The 22,511-nt window shown below is 40.1% G+C and overlaps 5 protein-coding genes across 7 annotated transcripts in view; 1 reads left to right on the forward strand and 4 right to left on the reverse strand.

Moving 5' to 3' along the window:
* The window catches only part of LOC108140467 (5'-AMP-activated protein kinase subunit gamma-1), a 63,661-nt gene extending 48,158 nt beyond the window's left edge, over window positions 1–15,503 (reverse strand). The window contains exons 1-3 of one of the 3 annotated variants that reach the window (XM_017263202.2): window positions 15,207–15,503; window positions 10,317–10,498; window positions 9,778–9,932 (exon numbers count right to left, since the gene is read on the reverse strand). In XM_017263202.2, the coding sequence (XP_017118691.1) occupies window positions 9,778–9,932; window positions 10,317–10,461 (300 nt within the window). In that variant the 5' untranslated portion in view covers window positions 10,462–10,498; window positions 15,207–15,503. Of the gene's footprint in view, window positions 1–7,521; window positions 7,732–8,528; window positions 8,690–9,777; window positions 9,933–10,316; window positions 10,499–15,206 lie in introns of those variants that run through there. The other 2 variants (XM_017263200.2, XM_017263201.2) reach the window with 2 other exon arrangements.
* Window positions 18–1,484, reverse strand: LOC108140471 (leucine-rich repeat-containing protein 15). The gene has a single exon (XM_017263211.2). It carries the CDS (start codon window positions 1,347–1,349, stop codon window positions 63–65), a length of 1,287 nt encoding a protein of 428 aa, XP_017118700.1. The 5' UTR covers window positions 1,350–1,484; the 3' UTR covers window positions 18–62.
* LOC108140470 (insulin-like growth factor-binding protein complex acid labile subunit) lies at window positions 4,156–6,077 on the forward strand. The gene has a single exon (XM_017263210.2). It carries the CDS (start codon window positions 4,360–4,362, stop codon window positions 6,010–6,012), a length of 1,653 nt encoding a protein of 550 aa, XP_017118699.1. The 5' UTR covers window positions 4,156–4,359; the 3' UTR covers window positions 6,013–6,077.
* Window positions 15,504–16,097: 594 nt separating the features above from the next.
* LOC108140472 (solute carrier family 35 member B1 homolog) lies at window positions 16,098–17,720 on the reverse strand. The gene is made up of 3 exons (XM_017263212.2): window positions 17,351–17,720; window positions 16,836–17,297; window positions 16,098–16,781 (listed from the first exon to the last, which is right to left on the reverse strand). Exons 1-3 carry the CDS (start codon window positions 17,553–17,555, stop codon window positions 16,429–16,431), a joined length of 1,020 nt encoding a protein of 339 aa, XP_017118701.1. The 5' UTR covers window positions 17,556–17,720; the 3' UTR covers window positions 16,098–16,428.
* Window positions 17,721–18,207: 487 nt separating this feature from the next.
* LOC108140754 (ubiquitin carboxyl-terminal hydrolase 8) lies at window positions 18,208–22,174 on the reverse strand. Its single transcript, XM_017263734.2, has 8 exons — window positions 21,935–22,174; window positions 21,384–21,872; window positions 21,154–21,316; window positions 20,617–21,099; window positions 20,121–20,561; window positions 19,501–19,731; window positions 18,985–19,439; window positions 18,208–18,923 (listed from the first exon to the last, which is right to left on the reverse strand). Exons 1-8 carry the CDS (start codon window positions 22,027–22,029, stop codon window positions 18,593–18,595), a joined length of 2,688 nt encoding a protein of 895 aa, XP_017119223.1. The 5' UTR covers window positions 22,030–22,174; the 3' UTR covers window positions 18,208–18,592.
* Between the last annotated feature and the right edge of the window lie 337 nt (window positions 22,175–22,511).

The raw sequence follows: 22,511 nt of genomic DNA on the forward strand, positions 1-22,511 counted from the left end.
TAAATATGCTAAATGTCTCATGTTTGTATTGAATAATTTATTTTGGATTTAAACATTAAATTTTATGCGGCTCCACATCTAAGTGGCCGTCGAGGATCTCCTACCAATCGATCTTCCAAGATGGTTGTGTCCTTCGGCAGTTCGACAAACTCCAACAGATCCGCCAACTGTCCACAATCAAGTTCCGCCTCGTCCACAAAGAAATCTTCATCCAGATCTTTTATAAAGATCTCCCTTCCCTTGTCATGGGAAATCTCCAAGTAGTTGAGATCCTTCAATTGAGGCAGCATGTCCATGTGATCAGATGTTATGTTGTCGTAAGTAAAGCTCAATCGTTCCAATCCCTTGGCTGAAGAAATTTTAGGCAAGTCCCAGAGATTCTCAATGCCTGTCAGATCCAGGTCAACTAACTTACTGGCCTTGGGCAGAAATTCAAGTCTGGTCAGATTGGTATTGGCCAAATAGAGTTGCTCCAGATCCTGAGGCTGGGATATTTTTAACTCTTTCAAATTGAGGTTATCCTCCAGTCGGACACCAATCACGCGTCCATCCAACTTGACTGATTCGAGACCACAATTGGTGGCCTGCAGCAGATCAATATTGGCTGTTAAATGGAGACTTTTCAGTTGAGGATTGAACGAAAGAAAGAGACCCTCTATTTTTGAAAATATATTTGAAGGAATTTCTTCTAGACGATTACTTCTGGCTGAGAATTCTGTTAAATGTTTTCGCTGATCTCTGAATAGTTCACCGGGCAGTTCCACCAGCTTATTGCTGTCCAGATTTATGGATTTTAGAGATCCTAGTTTTGAAAAAGTATTCAATGAAATTGTCTTCAGCTGATTGTTGGACAAGTTGATCTTTTTTAGCTTCTTGAGTGACAGGAATATATTGACAGGAAGTTCCTCCAGCTGATTGTCCGACAAGTTGAGCTCTTCCAATTGTGTGGCTAGTTCAAAGGTGTTGCTCTCCAAAACTCCTATGTTATTTCCACCTAGATTGAGTCTTTTTAAGTAATCGGCACCCTCAAAGCACGCTCTTTCAATTTGTTGAAGGTGACACTCCAAGACATCAAATTCCACAAGTTGAGGAAGGTTAAGGAATACTTTTCTGGGCAGATTGGCCAAATGGGAGCTGTGCAGAATGAGAGATTCGTAGTCCCTCAAATTGTTGGTCACCTTTTCTGAGAAGTAGGCAATCTTTGAAACAATAGGAAAATCCAATCCCATACAAGTATTTTCCAGGCAATCCAGACTCTCAACTTCAACTTCCTCGGGCTTTTGTGACTCACAGATCGCGAGACCGATCAGGGCGATCAAAATATAGTTCAGATAGTTTAGTTTCAGCATCTTGGCAGAAGAAGACTGAACGTATAACTGGCTTACAGAGCCATTTTAATACGAAACCAGAACACAACCTTCAAAAACAACCCTACACGAGCCAAACAGGTCTTTAGTGTGTTTCAGTGTTTTGTTTTCTTTGCATTCAATTTTTATTTTTTTTTTTTTGGAGCTTCTCCACAACCCGGTTTGATTTTGGGCTAATAAAATTTTATGATTCCTTTCAATGAATATTAGCAGTGGGGTTTTATTTTGTTTTCGCTTGCGAGCACTGCCGAACGATAATTTCGACTATTAGACATAATACCCGGGCGATAAGCACGTTCTCTCGATTCTCCGAGCGGATCGCTATACCATAGTTATTGTTTATGGCACCAGTTGTATCAGCTGATATGCGACTGTTTGTTGATGGTGTACTTCCATTGCAAAAGTATGCCAAGTCGAGCTACGTTGGGTCTGGGCGATCTCTAATAAACATGAGAGCTGACTCCTAGTAGTTGCTTTCGATTTCAATCTTTTTATGGGCGAAGGTCTAGACTGAAGGTGGTGCTAACAATGCTAACTTATTTATCATAAACATAAACGTTTATCAAAAGGAGGCGAAAATAAAACTAAAGCAGTCCATTTTTGAGTTTTAATTTGTTATCTTTAAATCATTATGAATTGTAATATATATATTTTATAGGTTTTATAACAATGTATATTGCATTATCCTGCATTTGTTCTACAATAAAGTTATAAATTAGTTTAGCAAATCTGATTCCGTATCATCTGTCAAAACTTAGCGATCGTAAATTTGTTTTTTAGATTAAATAGTTTATACAGATATACATATAAAATTTTTTTTTTAATGAACTTAAAACAAACCATATATATTGTTTAAGCCATAAACATTTTCGCCTTAAAAAAATATCAGAAGCACTTAGAAATAAACTGTCATGTTAAAACGACAAGTTAATTGTCGTTTAAATCTGTTATTTCATCTACCCATTACCGATTTCGTCATCAACGCAGTCAAAAAGTTAAAACAACCTTTGAATCCCCTAAAAATTTAGCGCCAGAATGAACAATAAACCTAATGAAATAAATCAAGGGCCATAAACCAAAGGCGCCATATAAAATCACCCACAATAGATCCTCATTTGTACGTGCGGCGTGACCGATTGCCCGCTATATATTCACTTATATATATCGTATTTGTTTACCCTGCAAAACTATTGGGGAAAATTTGATTTGAATAAAGTGCAGACGGAGGGGACAAAGTCTCTCGGACGTACAAAACAACGCTGGTAATTCTCATTCTTTTTCTCGAGGCTTGTATGCAAAGTAATTGCGGCAAATTGAATTGGACAAAGGGGGCACAGACGACAAAATTTATCGCTAAACGAAGTCATGCCGTTTCAATTGAGCCACAACAACTAGTAAGATATGGTAAGTGCCTTGGCAACAACAAAATCACTCTTGTATCAAATAATTTAAAAACCATTGGCTTATAATTAGCCCAATGCAAATAGGCAGAGGAATTGTCGGACATATATAAGTGGAACACTCGCTATTCAAATTGTTTGCCCAAGCCTAGGCCATGAAAACGAATGGAAAATAAATTTTATAAATTTCAACAGGCAAATAAATTTGTTTGCATACAAATTAATAAAGCTTTGCTTAACTTTGCAGTCTTCATAATCTTTTTGTTTTCACTCGCTAAGCTGTAAATAACAAATTGAGCGACTGAAAGCAGGTTGAACGTGTTCTCAGCTTGTTCGATAATATATTGGTTAAAATTTTTTTTCCACTGATATGTCACCAAATTGTATACGCTGACCAGGCAAAATTTCTAGATTAATTTAGTTTATGAGTGTTTTTGGTGTAAAAGATGCGCAAAAGGTGGCATACATTCTTGCTAATAGTTGTTGAGTCCATGCCATTATATATAAATAAAAACAAAACGGCAAACAAAGCATGAAGTCAGTTAACGGAAGTACCAGTACCCTTATCAAGCCGAATCCCGAATGCCCTTCTCTAAAACAAAAATCTTTGCATTGATAAATAATGAGTCATTCGGCCAGCAATCAGTAAAATTGTATATTCAAACCAAAATATAGCCCATGGCAATACAAATGACTTTTACGATCAACAAAATTCTGAATTGGGTTATGTGTAGTAAAAAATATATATTTTAAGAAATATTTCCACGCGCCCATTTTTGCACTTAATTAAATGAGAAAAGCCATTGAGCCAACGTGTATATACACTTACATAAGGGTGTATTTCAATGGCCAAGACTGGGCAAGTGTCTGGCCTTATGTCCATTATCAGCAGCCAAGAGATTTGCACCTTTTGTTCAGCAAATCGCTGAGTAAACACTTCATGATAAGGGAACACAGGGACTGGCTGAAACTGTTGAGCAGAAATGGAACAAAACATTGTTCGGATTTCGTAGGTCTCGGCAGATCGCTGAATGGAGGCAACAGAGCGGGAACTTCACAGAGCAGCGAAAAATAATGAATAATAAATGGGAAACCACAAACATATGTCAAAATAATGATGACAGCTAAATAAATCTGATTTTTTTTGCTTCCACATACAGTACTAGACATTATTAGCATTCCTACTTGTCCCTTTGGGAAGAATAAGTTGTTAATGGTAAATTTTGGTAAACCAATAATTTTAAACTTAATAACGGGTTTTACAATGAAAAAGGTTTTAAAAGCTGATTATGATTCTGATTTAGGATTTCTTATTAAAGTGATATCTATTTAACAACTCGTTTAGGGAAATAGTTATCATCAGCTTCGCAAAAAAAGCTTCGACATAAAATCCCGCAACGAACTGTACTAGTTATATATAAAACATTTTTTTTTTTTTGCAAAATCAAAACACCATGAATAGAATGAAAATTATATAGAACTGATGATCATTATTTGAGCATTATAGGAGGGGCTTATCTGGCGAGGCGTTTGGCGGTCATCGTTTGGAATCAGTTTCGGGTCGAACGTGAAACGTTGAGCACTGTTGAACAATGTACGTCCGGAATTGTTTGCTGTTGCTCTGGATCTGTTTGCTGATCTCGTTGGCGGTCATCTTGGTCGTTGTCGCCGAGGATAAGGACGCTTCATCGAGAATCGTGCTGGTGTCCAGTCTGGAGGGCAATTGCCAAACTGAGGGTGCTGTGACCCGTTGCAGTGGCTTCAACTTCGACAGTGAGGATGAAAGGGCTACGTTTGATTTGCCCACTGAGGTGCGGATTGCTGAGGATGGCACCACCTATGAGGTGGGCGACGAAGAGCCCTCCAGAACACTGATCTTTGAGAACTGCACGTTCACGAACTTTCCCCTGCGACTTTTCTACACGCTGGAGGTGACTGAGTTGGACATGCGAGTGTGTAGCATCCGATACATCTACTGGGAAAACTTCTCCATTGGTGCCGACAAGTTGGTGATCCTTCTGCTATCCGACAATAAACTCGAGGATCTGCCCACAAGCACCTTTAGGGGAGCAGGCAACCTGCAGTTCCTCTTCCTGAATCGCAACAAACTAAGCAAAGTGCAGGAAGGTGCCTTTGAGAACCTGCAAAAGTTGCAGTATCTGGACCTAACGGACAATTACTTGGAGGATCTGCCGAGGGATATATTTTCCGAACTGAAGAGTCTGCGGCATGTGGGCTTGGCCAATAACCAACTGACCACCATTGAGAGCGATTTGTTTGCCCAAAATCCGGGACTTTTATCAGTTGCCCTCCAGAACAACCGACTTCGGGAGGTGGGGGAGTATGCCTTTCGGTCCAAGGGGCATGATCATCAGATGCAGTACGTAGATCTGTCGCATAACCCGCAGCTGGCTGTGCTGCTGCTGAATATTAATGCCACTAACCTGACCGTTCGCAATTGTTCGCTGGACCGTGTCAATTTGTACGGCTCGGTGAGGAATGTCGATCTGAGCGATAATCGCGTGCGGGAGCTGTACTTTCCCGCCTCGGAGGCCCTAGAGCATTTGGTGCTGCGCAACAACTCGCTAACCCAGTTGGCCTCGTTGAGCCGGGTGCCCAGGCTGCGGCACCTGGACGTGGCCGATAATCCGCATCTTGGGCAATTGCCCGAAGGCTGGCAAACGCCGCACCTGGAGATGTTGGTGCTGCGAAACACTGGCCAAGTGGAGCTGCCGCTTGGGGCTTTGAAGGGAATGCAAAACCTGCGAAATCTGGACATTTCAGGCAATAATCTTACCGATATCGATCCCTCCGCTTTTCCCACACTCTCGCAGCTAACTCACTTCTTTATACACGGCAACAACTGGAATTGTTTTAGTCTGAGAACCCTAATGGACGTAGTCATCCGTCCCAATGGCATTACCTTTACCGCGGACGAGGACGATCCGAATTATCCGGGGGAGTACATTCGAGGCATAGCCTGCATGTATCGCATGTCTGAGAAGGAGCCTCTAGACTCCTCCTCGGAAATGTCGGCCAGTGTGGAGTCCTCACCAAAGCTTAGTTATTCCCCTGCTGATCACCAAGAAGTGGAAAAACTGCGTCAGGAACTGAAAACGGTGGTGCAGCATTTTGAGAGCAAGTTCGATTTGGTGCTCAGTCAACTCGGCAAACTGAATGAGCAGATGCAGGCCTTCGAGGTACTTAACAAAACTGTTTGGAGTCAGGTCACCTTGTCAGTCTAAGCCATTTCTTATGTTTGGTTAAAATTTATTGTCTTTTTCATGTGATCAGTAAATTTTAAAAATAATACTCAGTTGTTTCTTTCCTATCTTTGTAACGACGTGTTTATGAAAAATAGTATTACTACATTTAAGATTTTCAATTTCGTCAAAAAAAAATGTAAGGATTTTTTAAATTACTTAAATTCTTTAGTTGTATCTTTCGGTTTTCACCATGGTTTCGTTACGTTCACAAAGACTTTTATTTTAAAAACCAATACTTGCTGACCATGCCCTAAATCTCAATGGTTTTTCCATCCCCAACCCACAAAACCAATGCAATTTGCAACATGAGCACATGGTAAATATTTTTTTGTCGGTTTGTCGTATACTTGCCATAATATTTATACAAAAATATTGATTTTCGAGCGAAGCAAAGTCGGGGCTATGTGTTCTCTTTCTGAGAGATATTGAAAGAGGTTCATTCAACTCGGGCAAACAAACAAACAAATAAGTAAGGAAAAACTAGGGGAACAACAAATAATTGAGGGGCTCAAAAAACTTGCGTAATTGGAAAAAGACGTAGACAATTACAAAACAAATACTTCTCGAAAGCAAACAACAATATTGAATTCAATTGAATGGTTTGAAAATTCAGTAATTTTTCGCTTGCCTACAATTCTGCTCTGCTATACCAGCAGTTTGAATTATTTATGCTTTATTCCTCGGATTCGTTCGCTCACAATTTATGGCTAACTAATAGCTAAGATAAACAAACAGTTTCTATTTCAATGCAGCCACTTGGAAAGGAAGCGAAACAAACCCAATCCCACGGAACATGACGATCACTGGGCGAACTGCTGATCCATAGTATTGTGTGCATGCGATTAGGAATAAATATACAGATATATTCATTTATACACGAATATCGAATAAAGTTTGTGTATATTGGAAGTGCAATTTGTTTTTAACAGTAATTGGCACACAACTCGTGCCGATCGGGCAACTGTAAGTGCGAACATTCAATAATACCATGCTTTGCGGTTTTAGTAGGTATATCCGCAGATCAAAGTTCGGAATTTCCTACCTGATAACTTTAGGTAGATGTCTTCCAATTCTGGGAATTCGCTCAGTTAGCCAATGCCAAGATAAGTAATTGACAGTCCTTAATGATTATTTCATCTTTAATTTGAATATTATTCTCGAAATTATATATTTTTTTTAAAAACAAAAATATGTTTTTAGAAAAAAAAAGTCCTGAGAAATATTAAAACTAAAAAAATATATGTTTTAAAAAAACAAGAGCAGTTGAAATCCAAATACCATGAAGATCTAAAAAAACAAGACAGGGTAATTTTCCAAAGTTGCCAAATCTGGGGAAATTCCCACCCACTCAACTTAGTCACAAATACAAAACGAAGAAGAAGAAACGGGAAAAAAATAAACGTCACGCGCTCATATCAACACAAAACAAATGTTAAGGCATGAAATAAATCTAATTTTGGCAATTAGAAAAGAGAAAATGGCACCAACCTTTTGTGTTTATTAATCAGTGACTGAATGTATGTTGATTGGATTGCAGAATCGCGATCGCTCCCGGTTCTTTGGTTAAAAAATTAATTTAACACGCTCACGGACACATAAACACATACTCATTCACATCCACATTCACGTTCACGGACACATGAACGGGTAAAAAACAAAACTTTTGTAAACAATTTTGCGATTAGGCATTTAGCTGCGCTAAAAAATATTGTAAATAAGAAGCAACGTAACGAATTAGCAGGCTGTGTTGGCATTTTATATAGAAAGAGATTAGAGCGAAATTATAATAACTATTTTTGCTGGATGTCCAAACACTTTGGAGGTGTTGACTTTTCAGATTAGATTACACTCATTTCACTCGGCTAATTATCAGCCATTTTGTTCAACACTAAATAAATCACAAACACGAAAACAGCAGCAACAAAAACCAAATCGATTAAAATAAAAAAGAATTCGCGAGAGAGAAAAAAAGTAAAATTATTCAGGCGCGCTATTCCACTTTGGACTCTACTTCCAATTGGAACACGCACCAAAGCTGATCGAACAATTGAAAGGGGAAGAGGAGAAGAGCAGGATGTTGGACATTCTCTGCTGGATACGTCACTCTCTCGATCATTGATTTGATTTTATTGTATTTTTATCCAGAACCTATTCTATTGTTACAAGAAAAACAACCAGAATCAGTAATAAAAAAAGGACAGACGATCGGGGTAAATAAAAGTATTTGTTCGTGGAAAATTTCCAGCAGGCGACGCCATGTGTTTGTTTGTGTGTGTAACAGCTGATCGCGGATTATTGATTTTTTATATGTACATCCAGAAGTAGCAAAAAAGATTAAGGCTTTCATTTATGAAACAAGGAACATTTTTTTGCGCACTCGCATTAACAAAGATCGATTGTTTTATCGTGGTGTTTTGTTGTTGCAATCCATTCGCGCACAATTAAAAGCTTTGTAAGCAGCTCAAATCGTAACAATATTATTCTTAAGCACCCACTTGTCCGATATGCTATCCTGGGTTCACATCGAGAATTCTTTACATTGCATTAAAAACTGCTGACACAATTACACGCACTGATCGCGAGTTTATATTCCAGGCGCAGGCGAAAAAATTGTTGAGCGAGAAACGAAAACTGGCAACAACAAAACCGACAAAACAAAACTCTAGAGGTGGGAAAATGTCGATGCCAGCATCGATACCCTTAATGATTTCAAAAAATCGGTCTTATCGATGTTTGGCAGGGTGTTGTTTATCCATCTTTAATAATTATTAACATTACTGTGGTCACACTGAAAAAGTACTCCATTTCAAGCACAAACATTTTTAATATCAGCTATACTGCACTCATTATTTAAAATTTTTATTCTATACGAATGTTTAGACCTTAAGAAATAAAGCCGTTTTAAATTTAATATTAAACATCGACGAAACATATATAATGTCCGCCTTCGAATACTCTTGTTGTTATTTTAGTCTTTTTCAACTTTAGTTTTTAGTATTTTTACCGTCGCAATAGGTGGCAGCGCGGGCGTGGATGGTGTCTCTGCTAACATGTCAGCCGAGTGTGGAGGCGAACCCCGCTAGGTGACAATGACAACAGTTTTAATTGAAAAAAACTGTTAGACTTGAACTGTAACTAAAAATACATTAAGTATTCAATAATTAAAGAGAAAGAGAACTTTAGCAAGCTTTATGAATTTTTTAAAATATAACTTACTTATCGAAATATAAAAAATAAGCAAAACCATTTTGTAGGTAATAATTTCCTTAATTCGAGTCTAAAGTCTATAGTCTTTAAAGAGCAAAAAATATACACTAAAAACAGTAATAGTAACAATTGTTATATTTCCATTTCAATGATAAAAGTAGAATTTATGACCCATAAATAATCTGAATTAGTTGCCTTGGCATGCCGTTCACACTTTGAGGGCCCACCAAAAACTCGTTAGCAACTTCAGTTCAGCCTGCGAATCAATAAAAGTGGCGCAATGCACTGAGGCCACCAAGGAACACAATAACGACACCAAAAACAGCAAAGTAGGCAAAATCAGAGCCACTGGGTTTCCCACTCCCACCATGACCATCAAAAGCACTCAATCCTTAAGGTCTTTACCAAATCCATGGTTACCAACGCCCAAGAATATTATAACAATTAAAATGTGATTACTCTTTGGCATATGAAAATAAGTACATCAAATGGTACTTTCCTTGCCTTTGCCTTTAATAATATAAAATCGGCACTCACCTGCTCGATGTCGAAATCCCACTCGGGAGATGGAGAACGTGCTGTTCGGCCGCCTGGAGGCGGCGTTCCCAATGCGGGGGAGCCAGCTTGGGGCTCTTCAGGAATCACGGCGAATCGACCCCGCTGGAGGATGGGCGAAATGGCGCCATAATTAGCTGCAACAGATTAGAAGAATGTCACCAATTAGCACCAATTATTTGCAATCGAGCACCTCGACCACAGGGTTCCAAGTACAAGGTTTGTATACACAATTAAATTAAATCCCAATACATTTAAGTAAACATGTATGCATAATAGCGGACTAAAATTCCATACTGCTACATTGTTTTGCAAATATTTTCAAGAAACAATTTAAATAAGAAGTTAATTTGGACCCTGAACTGCTTGTAACTTAAAATAGTAAGCAGGGCATATAAGCTTACTTCTTTAATTTTGTGCATGATAAGCGAGTGAAAAAAACGCGAAGATTGTAGTCGGTTGTCTATGACAACCTTTTAACATTAAGATTACAAAGAATCATAAAAGTTGCATCGACTTACATGTGGGCATGAGACGGAAGCGGCCAAGCGTTGTTTCTGGCGGACCTTGTGGTGTGGAAGAGGTGACGCGGAAGCGGCCACGGCGAGCGGCGGCCACGTCCTCATAGTTGCCACCGCCTGCCGTCCCGCCAGCACTGCTTTGCATCCTGTTTCTGCTGCTTCCTCGTCTGCCTCAGCAAAAACTGCAATGAAGAGTGAGAAAAGGGTGTTAGCCAAAATCAATATACAGCTTACACTGGGCCAGATTTATTTTGGTATTAAGATAAAATTTATTTAACAACCTATTTTTCCAGAATTTCAATAATACTGAAGCATATTGATAATGTATATCTGATCGATAATCCACAATATAGAGCCCTATCTGTATGATTTGTTGTATAATTCTAGTACACGCAAACAGTAATGTTTCTTTACTGGCGGACTTTGGAACTTTTAGCCCAATGTGCAATGGTCAGAGGCAGTCGGAGAGTTGGCTTAACGGGCTCATTGCACGCGAGTTTATTTAAGCTTTCTTGGCGCCCTAAAGCAGACTACATAGTACACACAGTGGACACACTCTCTCTCGGTGGAACTCATAATTGAAAATCTTGAAAAGTGCTCAAGCGAATGCTTTAAAAGTATGCCATCCAAGTCATTCAACTGCAGAAAGATCTAGGTACGGGGGTGGGTAAAACAGCTGTCTGCGCGACACGCGACAACGCGACGTATGTGTGATATTATTCCGTGATTGCCTACTAACAAAAAAAAAACGCTAGCCGAACTTTTCAGATATCTTTTATCGTTTGTTTTTGCTTCCTTAATTGAAATTGGGACCAATTTAAATAGAAATAAATTTGTTTACAACATTTATGTCAGTAATTTCAACTATCAAAGAGGAATTTTGTGATGCCGCCAAGTTAGACAGAGAATTGGGAAACTAACGATCTATATGTACAAATGTACGAATGGATGAACTTAAAAGATAAATCGGTTTTTTCTAAAAGAGAACATACAAAGTATTTAGCATTCTAGTGTCGGTTAACTGTGATGTTTAAACAAAATGTTGTCAAGTATTTTATTAATTCAATCTCGACTTAAATAAAAAAACCTTTCAATGAATTAAAGTTTATTTACCTACGCTGAAATTATATGTCAATTGTTTTTTTTTCAACCAATTGAAGAACTTTAATGTTGTTGATTAGAAATAATTAAAGTTAATTAGGATGTCGTTCACTTTAAATTGGGCCATTTTTATGTTATAATTGTTACTTTTAAGCACTTTTTATTTGTTAATATTTTTAATTTTTTCACTTGATTTTCAAAGTCTTCGACAAAAAAACGTTTGCATAACACGCACAACCAAACATGCGAATGATATATATCACTCATACGCCATATATACAGATGGTCTGGTTAGTTATTGACTTAAGCATGGCTCTGCGTGCTCCGAATTGTTTTATACTACTTTATTGATTTTTGCGGCTCTTTTAGTGCCTGACAAATTAACACCGAAACACTAAAATAAAAAAATAACATTAAGAACGCGCAGCAATCACTTCTCGACTGAGCACTTGGAATAATAAAAACAAAGAGAGCACATTGTGAGAGAGCTAGCTGCTGCGGAATTTATTTCGCGTTTGTTTTGTTTTATGCAACTGCCAAAAACGAAATTGGCGAAACAACAACAAACAGGGCCCGAAAGCGAAAACGAAACGCGGCCAAAATGAATGCAGCACCAAAATAAACCAATACCGAAGCCAAAGTGAGAACGAGCCATAAACGAGTAGCCGAAATGCAATGAGGAGAGCAGGTTCATTTACTTTTTGAAACAAAAAAATCCACCATGCTAAATTTGTTGGAAAGAGAGCAGCAGCGAGAGAGAGCTGCATTATATTCAATTCATAAAATGGTTGTACAAGACCGAACGTCCCGACCATTTGATACTTTATTCACTTACAAAAAAAAAATTAACAGCAAAAATCAGATTATTAGAAGTTTTGCTTTATATTTAAAATAAATACATTAAATTCTTTTAAGTCTTAACATTACATGAATTTTAGTTAGAGAAGGTTTTTTTCTGATTTAAATAGATTTCTTATCTTAAAAATCTATTTAAATACGGTTAGTTTTAATTACATTAAATATAATAATAATCGCACGTAGTGATAAGTCCCAAATCGTTTCTTGTGGATTGGACGAAATTACTGTGGATAATCGTGACTCAATCAGATGCACAAATAGAATATACCCTCGAACTCTTTGATTACCGGGTATAACGAGAGAAAATGCATGAGAAAGAGAGAAATTGGCATCTGGCTGTTGCCTTCAACCCGTAGAACGAACCAGAAATTGCGTATACGCCACAAGAGAAAGCTCAAAATCAGCTGTTAGCCAAACACGTGAGCGCACCCCCCAAAAAAATTGGAAGGGATATGTGGTGCATAACTGGTAACTGAAAACATATGGAATGGTGTGGGCGGAGGATTTGGAATTTGAAGAGTACAAAAAGAAACAAAATCACTGAGTGAGTCATCTGCACATTGTGCCGATGTGATGAAATAAGGTTCAGAGAAACCTTTTCTGTCATAGAATTGCATAAGAATGTGAAACATAAAGTCTGCCAGGAATAGAAAAACAGAACATAAGACGTGATTTTTTGGCCTCCCTAACACTTTAAGACCATTTGATAAAATTATGAATAATTATGTTTTGGAAAAAATACTCCTTGACTGCCAAAAAATAAATACCAATCAGCATTTTAAATAAGAAGTAATTAGAAAATATAATAATAATAATAACACTAAATAAAGACGTAGCTTAAACATACATAATCTATATTTTTTATTTAAATTGTTTTCACAATTTGCCCCTGTCAATAGAGTGTTCTTTGTTGTCTGAACAAGAAAATGGTTGATCAATTAAAATTGATTTGCAACTCAACGAGCTTGTGAATCAAAAACAAATGCTTATAGAAACAGTAAACAAAACTTTATTATACTGTCAATGAAATTATAAACATTATCGACGAGGAACAGACTTACTTTAATATTTTGTATTGGCACTACACTGGTAAAAATGTTTTGATGATTTAAGTTTTGAATTTTGAAATAATTAGTAAAGTATGATAACCTTTTTAACAGGCATTTTTACTGTCACAACTTAATTAAAATTCGCAAATATAAAGATGAAAAATTTGACATTATTTGGGTTGTATTTTTCTTTCTGTGCATTAATACTTATACTTAGATCGGCCATCTATCATTTTTTTCAACAGCTCATATCCCAACAATTTTCACGTTTCGCTTGGCGGAGAATTTTACGCGATTTGCGTCTGAAGAAAAGAACTGTCTAAACTTTTTCTCGGTACAAAGGAAATTTCCCCTATTATTGTTGTATTGCTTTTCTTTTGGGCGCACATCCAAACATGTGACTTGAAGGCCCACATAGGATGACATCATGGGCAGTGGGCGTTGGTGGGAGGTAGGTGGTGGGGCTGAGTAATGTTTGTCGGGCAGACAGTTGGGCACACACGAACTTGACAAATGAATTATGAAATGCAGGAACGGAAGGGTGTGTATAAATAGTCGCCGAAAAGCTTTTTTTTATTGCCCGCTAAATTCGCTTTGCTTTTTTTTCGAAAATGTCAGAAGCGTTTATTGGCCTCAGGTGATTCGTGACGACTGAGAGACGAAAGTAAGAGTGATTGGGTTCGCAAGGGGTCAAGATGGAGGACAGTGGAAAACGCATTTTTAAGGACATTCTTTCACAAGATTTAATGATTTTGTTGTTATGGAAGGTCTCAGAAAAACGAAAGCAGATCACGCTTTAGCAATTAATGGTAATTGACTATATATCCAAGTGCGCTCCCGCAATTCTGGGTCGTGTGTATATTTCTAAAACCTATGAGAAACGTTAATTTGACTCAAATTTAACTTATCAAAGTACACCAAAAAAACAATGGGCATATTTATATTACATATATGATGTCAGTTTTAAGCTGATATAAACAACATTAACGCAAAGACTATAAAAAGTTAAATTACAGATTCTGCAGTACTCACTATGAAGCATGTTAAATTATTTGGGTTTATTAATTTTTAAAAAATCAAAAATCTAGTTTAGAAAATTGTTTTAGATCAAATAATTAGCTGCCCCCTTTAACAAACAGATACGAAGTAATGTTTGTGTTTTACAGTTGAGTATTAAGCAACACTTGATAAAAGAAGAACTTTATAATGCACTTTTCAAGCTTAAAAAATACTTTAATCTACACGTGACTTTTAAAGTTGGATACCATCATGTTAAAGAATACTTTTTAGATAGCCTAAAGATTTTAAAGTACTAATTATATGTACTTGCACACCACTCTCTCTCTCTTGTTGTGACGTTAGCAGTGTGAAAGTCGCATCTGAATTGCGTACTTTTGTATTTGTTGTTGCATTTGGCGCCTGTGGCTCGCCTGTATTATTTATGCATGTGCTCATTGTTTTGCCCGACAGTCATTATTTTATTGTTGAATTTGTGCGGGCGATAAGGGGCTCTCCATTTCACTATCTGCCAAAGAGGGGGACGGCAAATCGCAAGCATAAATCACTTTTCCACAATTATTCCGTCTGACGCCACGCTGATAAGTGGGAGTTTAACATTAAATTAGGGCGAAAATTTAAATTTTACATAATGCATTTTGCCGGCTTCTACTTAACCGTTAGTTCAAGAGAACAAAAAGGAAGAAGAAGAATGACCGGCAAAGTGTTAACGGTATATATGACAAGCCACCCCCTTAAGTGGGAATGAGAACGAGCGACATTGGGGGTGTGTATTGGGGTCTTTCTCTCCTCTACATGTGAGCAGATTTTATTTTTACAACGCCCGTATTTTGCTATATCTTTAAAATTTATATATTTCACTTACTTTGCCGCCTTTGTCTTTGCGTCGCAAGAATCCCCTCTCACTTTCGATCGTATTTAGTTGCTAAAATTAAGCCAAGGCACTAAAGACACTCACACATACATACGCGAATGGACGTCACCAGGGCAAAAACAAATACAGGCAAAACAGCTGGCGGCAGCAGCAACAACAACTAGAGAGCGACTCATCCAATAAGAAAATATTTTATTTGATTTATGCAAACGAGCAGCGAATTTTTTTATTATTTATAATACCACAGCCTAAGCGTACTCGTTCCACTCAAAAACTGAACAATTTATGCAATTATTCGCCTTTTTTGCAATTGCATTGCATTTCCCGCGACTACAGGGATATCCTTTTTTGCAATACTCGATCAATTGTGCCTCTATCGTTTTCTGTTTTACAATCAAACACATAAATTATTTTATTTTCCGCACTTCGCGTTCCGTCGCGTTAAATTTATTGTATAATAACCATGGCGAATACTCGATTTATGCATTTTAAAAACATTCCGAAAATTTCGACCATCTGCAACGGCAACGACAATAAACCAGAGTTGCCAGGGTCTTTAAAATGCCTCTATCGATTGTTTACGTCCAATTAGAGAAACATATCGATACTAGCAGGAATTTGTACTCGTTTTGTTCGTTTATATTCCGTTATTAACGAATTCATAACAAATGCTAATTGGAAACGACAAGGATATATAATTAGTTAGAAATAACTAAGTTTCGTAGCAATTTCCTTTTGAATGGGAATATCTTTTAAATTCATGAAGGGGGCAACTCTAAGTGGGCGCTAAATATTTAAAAATTACATAAAAGAGAACCAAACTTTTTATACAAATTTAATAAATACATTAGTTGCCTTTACAAGGTAAAAACTTTCTAGAGGTTATTTTTAATAATTGTAATTTAAGACTCTAACAAATTGTAGCAGTATATGATTGAATGATCCTGTAGTAAGAAACCCTGCGGTCCGAAGTAAACTTTTGCACAATATTTGTTCCTTTTTTTAAAGGTAGGTTTCAATAATTTAGTTAACTTAAATCGACTGTAAATGGTTTGCAGATCAAAATCGAATGATGTGTTCGCTATAGCTAAAACCCTTTGTACGATTAGCAGTTCCGGGAAGTGGGGACACATTGGCGCAGCCTGGGGCGAAAGCGTTGTCTTCTCTAAATGTGTGTGTATGTACATTATGCTACGCAATCATCTAGTAAATTCTACGAAAGCATTTTCTTTTTCTCCTCTGAAAGCTTTCCCTCGACGGGTGGCTTTTTGGTCGCCGGCACTGGCGCCTTCTTGCCATAAAGCATGTCCACAAATAAAGCGGCGAAGACGAGTACAGCTCCAAGCCACTGGCGGGCGATCAGGACGTTTCCAAACAGCAGCACAGAACACAGGACGGTGAAGAACTTGCGCGTGGTGGTGACCACGGAGCAGGCCAGTGGCCCAAAGTTGGCCACCATTAGAAAAATGAAGAACTGACCAAGGACGCCACACACAGCGATCAGCGACAAATGGGTCCAGGACTCAGGATGGCGTATTGTGAAGTACAGGAACTCCTTAGCCTCACCTGTCGAAAGGAAAGCCGTGTAACCATTCAAGTGTCAGACTAACAAGTACTCACCTGTGAAAACCATGGCTACGCCCAGCATTATAGTGCTCCAGAAGTTCATGGCCCTCATCATCTGCTGACCAGATGGCGCACTAGCCGCTCGGATGCGCTCCTGCACTGCCCCAGTCAAGCCATCCATGGCGAGGCTCAGGAAGAGTAGTACCTCCCCCAAGAGCGTAGTCTCAGCCGGTAAATTGGATACCTTGCCCTCCTTGTACATAAACAGTATAACGCCCAGGACAATGGTCAGTACACAGGCATAGCGCGTCCAACTGTAGGACTTGCGGCCAATCAGCACTCCCAGGATCATGACAGGAATGGGCTTGGCTGACTTTCCCACCACAGCAGTGGGATAGGGAACCCAGCGCATGGCCATATTGGTGGAAACCATGGCTAGCAGATAGGTTAGTGAACTTGCCACGTAGGAACCCACGTTTGTGGTGTCCTCCTTCTGAGGACGCACCGTTAGGAGCACTAGAAGACCAAAGATTAGTAACTATTCGCCGGAAAACCCAGTAATTCCTTACCCTTGGCAAACACATAGTTGCAGAGGCACTGCACCCAAACTAGGGCCAATGCGTAGGTGAAGCGTTCGCCCACAGATCCATCCGGCTGGACCTCTTCGCCATAGCGACCCCGGGTCAACTTCTCTTGGACAATCCCGTACAGGAAGTAGCAGACGAATATGCCCACGGCAAAGATCAGAAAGCGGCTGCGTTCCGGCAGGTTCATGGCGGGCAGATGACGGTTTTTAGGAGCAAGCGTTTGCGATTCGGTTGGGTCGGGACTCAATGCACGATCTTAAACGGTTGGCATTCTCCGGCGGCGGCTGCAGGTGCCGTGATTTGGCGACTATCAAATACTCAAATCAAATACGTGGTCAGTGTTGCCGATTTAGCTGTGCTGTAGCCAGATTGGGCTTGGGAACGATGGCTTTATTTTTCGTGGTACATTTCTTTCTTGGTCCCAAAATTTAAAATGTAATGTCATTCTAAAATCCAAAATCTTATTCCGAAAAAGAGGCTTACTCTACCTTTTTTTAAGCCAAACTTTCTAAAAAACGGATATTAATAGCTGATTTTAACATTTGGTCTTTTTTAAAAGTTATAGTTGACAACACTGTTAGTGGTAAATGGCAGTGAACGCTTAACAGTGTGACCATAAGTCATTTAGCTTATATCGACAAATTGAACTAGGAAGTTACGTTTCTTTCTAAAGCGCAAAAATTTTAATTCCATTGCCAGAACCTTTTTTGATAATATTTAGCCCCCTAAATTCCTTTAGTTATTAAAATAACTTTTAGATATCTCCCCTAATATTAAATTAATGATGCCAGCAGAACAGTAATGAATTTTTCCTTTTTACAAAATGTATATCTATTGTATCAGAAATTTAATTTCGTTTATTTGGTTTGAAAATATAATTGCAAAATACAATAAACTATAGTCCCACATATACGAGGGTATATATGATCCTCTCTTTGTTATACTGGTAATGCACTTGAAGTTCTCGGTTTAAGTGAGTGCAACCCGCACTCATAGAAAATACGCCCCCATGCATAATACTATCCATCCATTCGACCTAAGCGCCTAGACAACAACAAACATGCGATTATCCTCTTAAATAGCAACAGTTAAATGGTAATTGGTAAATGATAAAAAGGCGTGGCGACTAGACCTTAGAAACTATAAAAATGTGAAATAAAAACAAAAACACAATTAAAATGAAAAGTGAAAAGTCAAAAGCTAAAAAGAAATCGAGCGAAGTGCCTACAGAGGAACCTGCATGGGCGGTAGCCAAGTGTAGAAGAGAATGTATGCCGCGCTGGAGACGACGTTCGAAGAGTCCAGAGTCGAGACGACCTGATCGTCAAACTTAAACCACTTTCCGTAGTTGGCGCTCTTGCAGAAGGCGGTGTAGTGGCCGCCCTCCATGGTGCCGTAGTGATTGGAAACGGCGTAGAGCTGATAGGTCTTAGGCGTAACCGCCCGTGATTCCGCCCGGGCAATGTAAGGATTCATATCTAGATTTTCCAGGGGGAAGCGCAGATAGTTTTGCTTCTTCATGTAGGCACCCGAATTGCTGGGGTCTGCATAGAATCTAAAATGGATTCAGAAATTATGGTGAACGCACGTTGGGGTAGATATTTAGCTTCACGTACCGCTTTAGATGCACCACAAGTACTGGCGGCAGCTTCGATATATCAAGCTTCTTGATTGCATCCCTTTTGGTTTTACAACTTGGACAGTTCCAGCCGTGTATGCGCTCCCCACTAAAGTACATGTCCATGCACTGGTTCAGCTGGCACACATTCGAGTTGGGCGGTAGCTCCAGGCTGAGATTCGAGAAGCTCTCGTACGTGGCCGACTCCTTGTGACAGGCCACACACTTGACAGTGCTTTTCATCTGACCATAGAATAAATGCAGAATCATGCTCTCCTTGGCCTTGGTGAACTCCAACCAAGCCTTCTCCGAGGCACTGATCAGCTCGCGCTGACGGGCCACCTGCAGCGTTTGGAGGTCCGAGTGGAGCCAGTCCATCAGGATGGTGAGAAACTCGTGCGAGTCCTGCTGGTCAACGCCGCGAAAGATCTTCTGGTACTGACCCACGACATACTGCAAGGGGAAATGCCTTCGTTAGTAGAGGTTGCAAGAAGAGTTTTTGGAAGTTACATACTCTTAAATCCCGGCTGGCCACACACTTATACTGGCCTTTCCATAGCTCCTTAATAAGTGCAGCAACCTCCTCGATCACCTGGCCATTGGTCTTGTTACTTCTGCTAATATAGTTCTTGTATTTATCCGAGATGCAGTATTCCGTCAACTGAGGCGTGTTGCTGAGACACTGCAAGATGCTGTTCATATAGCACGTGTTGCCCAGGTTCTTGAGACCCGTCAATCCGCGACCCTGAAAATTGCAGAAGAAAAAGTTTTGTAGTACCATTCTGGCGCTTATCATTCCTAAAAGTTACTCGTCGCAGCGGAAAAATGGAGCTATAAATGCTATATGTAGGTGGAGCTGCTGGCAGCTGGAGCTTCACCCCCGCAACACAAATCATTCGCGGAATCCTGTCTGCTGCTGTTTTTGCTCAACAGTATGGCGAGTTTACGTTTATTTGTTTTGAACATTCTTTGAGTGCGGACGGCGAGCGACTGAGAGTGGGAATACCCACAAAGCAACGGCAATCGTCTGGGCGGGCGTCTTTAAAACGTGACCCATTGGTTATTGATTCGGCTCGTGGGGTGGCTATATTTAGGCGGCCGGTGTGAGTCAACCTCCCCCAAACCATTACTCACCACATTCTGACCCATTACGGGCGAGAAATCCCGGACCCGTTGCGATGTTCTCTCCACACTCCTTGGCTGCGGTTTCATCGCCCTATCGAATGTGGGCTTATCCACCTTGTTGTCGGCAAGCGGTGGATCCTCGGTGGTCAGGTGGAGAAGAGATTCCAGGCTGTCGGAAAGATCCTGTGTGTTCTCCAAATCTCTGCTTGGCGATGGAGGACTCGGAGTTTGGGGTGATTTGTAATGCTTTTTCGTCTCGCGGGCGATCTCCAGCAACCGCTCGCGCTCCTTGCGCTCCAGCTCGTGCTGTTCATCCAACCGTTGACGCTCCCGGATCTTGGATTCGATGTTCCTTGTGGCCTCAACTTCATTTTGCGTAAGTTGCTGCGAAGCATTCTGCTGCTCCTGTATGCGACTTAGCTCTTCTCGCAATCGATTGTTTTCAACTATCTGCAGGACAATCAACCATTAATTTTTGGGAAATAAAGTAGTTTGGGGATCTTACATAGTCCTGTGCCTTGCTTTCCAGCTGCAGGATTCTAAAGTGTAATTCCTGCCCTTCGGATGCATTCAAGGCATCGCCCTCGGCCGCCTGCCGCTTCCACATCTGGGAGGCCTTCTCCAGCTGCTGATCATTCTGCTCCGCCCGCTGCAGAAACTCCGCCTGATCACGCATGATCTCGGCTATGGGCTTGGCCTGTGAAGGAGGCCTGGCCACTCCTCGATCGTAGGTGCGCGAAGCCGCCGGCTTGTTGGCCCGATTGATGTCCGGTCGTGGCTTGAAGTCCTTCGCACTGATGTCCTCCTTCATGGTGATGTCGTTGATTGAGGGATACTCGATGTCATCAATAGTATCGATGTCATTGTTGTTCTGCTGAGGCGCTTGCACACTGGGGTTGGTGCAGTGGGTGGGGTACATCATGATGAAGTACTCGTAGCCTCCCTCAACGATCTGAATGGGGGCGCGGTACGTCACATCCGGGTCCCACTGCACGGAAAGACAATTATTTATTATTTCTTGTTCCGATTTCACTATATTTACATTCTTCAGGATGTCCAGTAGTGTGGCAATGGCGGAATTCGCCGCCGGTTGTGCATCCTTGGTGTTCCAATCGATAAGAACCACAGAGTCCTTGACGGAACGCGAAGCCCACGATGCCTTGCCACTGCTGCTGAGTCGAGCCTGCAGTCTGCCAGCCGACATCCTAAAAAATATTTATATTATATTAAGGAAATGGAAACATACAGAGATCTAAGTGGGGAACCACTCACCCCAGTGTTATAAGCTCCTCGGGCACATTGAATGAACAGTAGTAGGTGAGGTGGGAAGCCTCGTAATCGGCGCTTGACCGACAGTCCATGACCAGGACCGATTTCGCCTGCATGCGCTGGAACAGCTCCTGGCAGGTGATCAGCCCCATTCGGGCATAGTCCGTGGGCTGTGGAGCCGGCGCCTCTACGCTTCCTCGACCATTGCTCACCTGATCGGAAGCAATTTGTTCTGCCGGCTGGTATTGCTGAGCATAACGCTGCCGCAGGGAGTTGATAATCACCTCCAGTGTGTCCATAATGCGCCGATTCGACTCGGTGTCGCCCAACATTTGGCGCACCGTCGACTTGTGGCTGGCGTAATCGGACTTTTTGTGAATTGCGGTCAGCATGTTGAAGTACTTCATGTAGGTGATGTAGGCCAGTTCCTCGTCGCCATCCAGTCTGTATTCCTCGGCCGTCATGTACAGCTTGCGGGCGGTGTTCAGCAGGCTGCGAAAACAAGCCATTTAAATTAAATCAGCCGCATCAGCACAAAAACGGTGTCCACTTACATTTTCATGCCCTTGTTGCGCAGATCCGGAATGATGGACAACTTCTCCAGCTCTTCCAGATTAGAGCTCATGTGAAGCTTCTTCAACTTGGCCATTGTTTTCGTTTTTTGTGTTATGTGGGTCTAGGGGCTTGGGAAATCTCTGGTTTTCCTGTTTTCATAGCAGAAATTTCTCAATCTGCGGGCTGGACTGCAACAACAAAAATCACTTGTTATTGGCAGAAAAAAACTCAAAACGATGAGAAAGCCTATCGATTTGTTCTGTCAGAAAAACCAGCTGATCTAGATGGAAAAAAAAATAGCTAGATTTTGAGGAGTGGAGCAGGACTGCGTGATTTAAGGAAAACATTAAACTAAGAAGATTTAAAATATATATATTTTAAAACGGAAACATAAAGAATTTAAACTAAAATGCTGTATCTATTAATTTATGTTTTTATCTAACCAGCTTAAATACCTGCACCTTTAGTTACTATAGATACTACAACTATTTGTTAAAAAAATAAAATATAACTTTCTAAACTTGTCGTATTCTAAAGATTTAATTTTTGTATGTTTAATCACCAATGTTGACAGAA

Source organism: Drosophila elegans, unplaced genomic scaffold, assembly GCF_018152505.1.
Source record: "Drosophila elegans isolate 14027-0461.03 unplaced genomic scaffold, ASM1815250v1 contig_476, whole genome shotgun sequence".
NCBI lineage: Eukaryota > Metazoa > Arthropoda > Insecta > Diptera > Drosophilidae > Drosophila > Drosophila elegans.

Coding starts and splice junctions, on each gene's coding strand:
- LOC108140471 (XM_017263211.2), bottom strand. CDS start 1,349: ATGCTGAAACTAAACTATCTGAACTATATTTTGATCGCCCTGATCGGT.
- LOC108140470 (XM_017263210.2), top strand. CDS start 4,360: ATGTACGTCCGGAATTGTTTGCTGTTGCTCTGGATCTGTTTGCTGATC.
- LOC108140472 (XM_017263212.2), bottom strand. CDS start 17,555: ATGAACCTGCCGGAACGCAGCCGCTTTCTGATCTTTGCCGTGGGCATA. Junction 17,298..17,350: donor CAACTATGTGTTTGCCAAGG/GTAAGGAATTAC, acceptor TTGGTCTTCTAG/TGCTCCTAACGGTGCGTCCT. Junction 16,782..16,835: donor CGTAGCCATGGTTTTCACAG/GTGAGTACTTGT, acceptor TCCTTTCGACAG/GTGAGGCTAAGGAGTTCCTG.
- LOC108140754 (XM_017263734.2), bottom strand. CDS start 22,029: ATGGCCAAGTTGAAGAAGCTTCACATGAGCTCTAATCTGGAAGAGCTG. Junction 21,873..21,934: donor CGCAACAAGGGCATGAAAAT/GTAAGTGGACAC, acceptor TTGTTTTCGCAG/CCTGCTGAACACCGCCCGCA. Junction 19,732..20,120: donor CCGTAATGGGTCAGAATGTG/GTGAGTAATGGT, acceptor TGCAATTTTCAG/GGTCGCGGATTGACGGGTCT.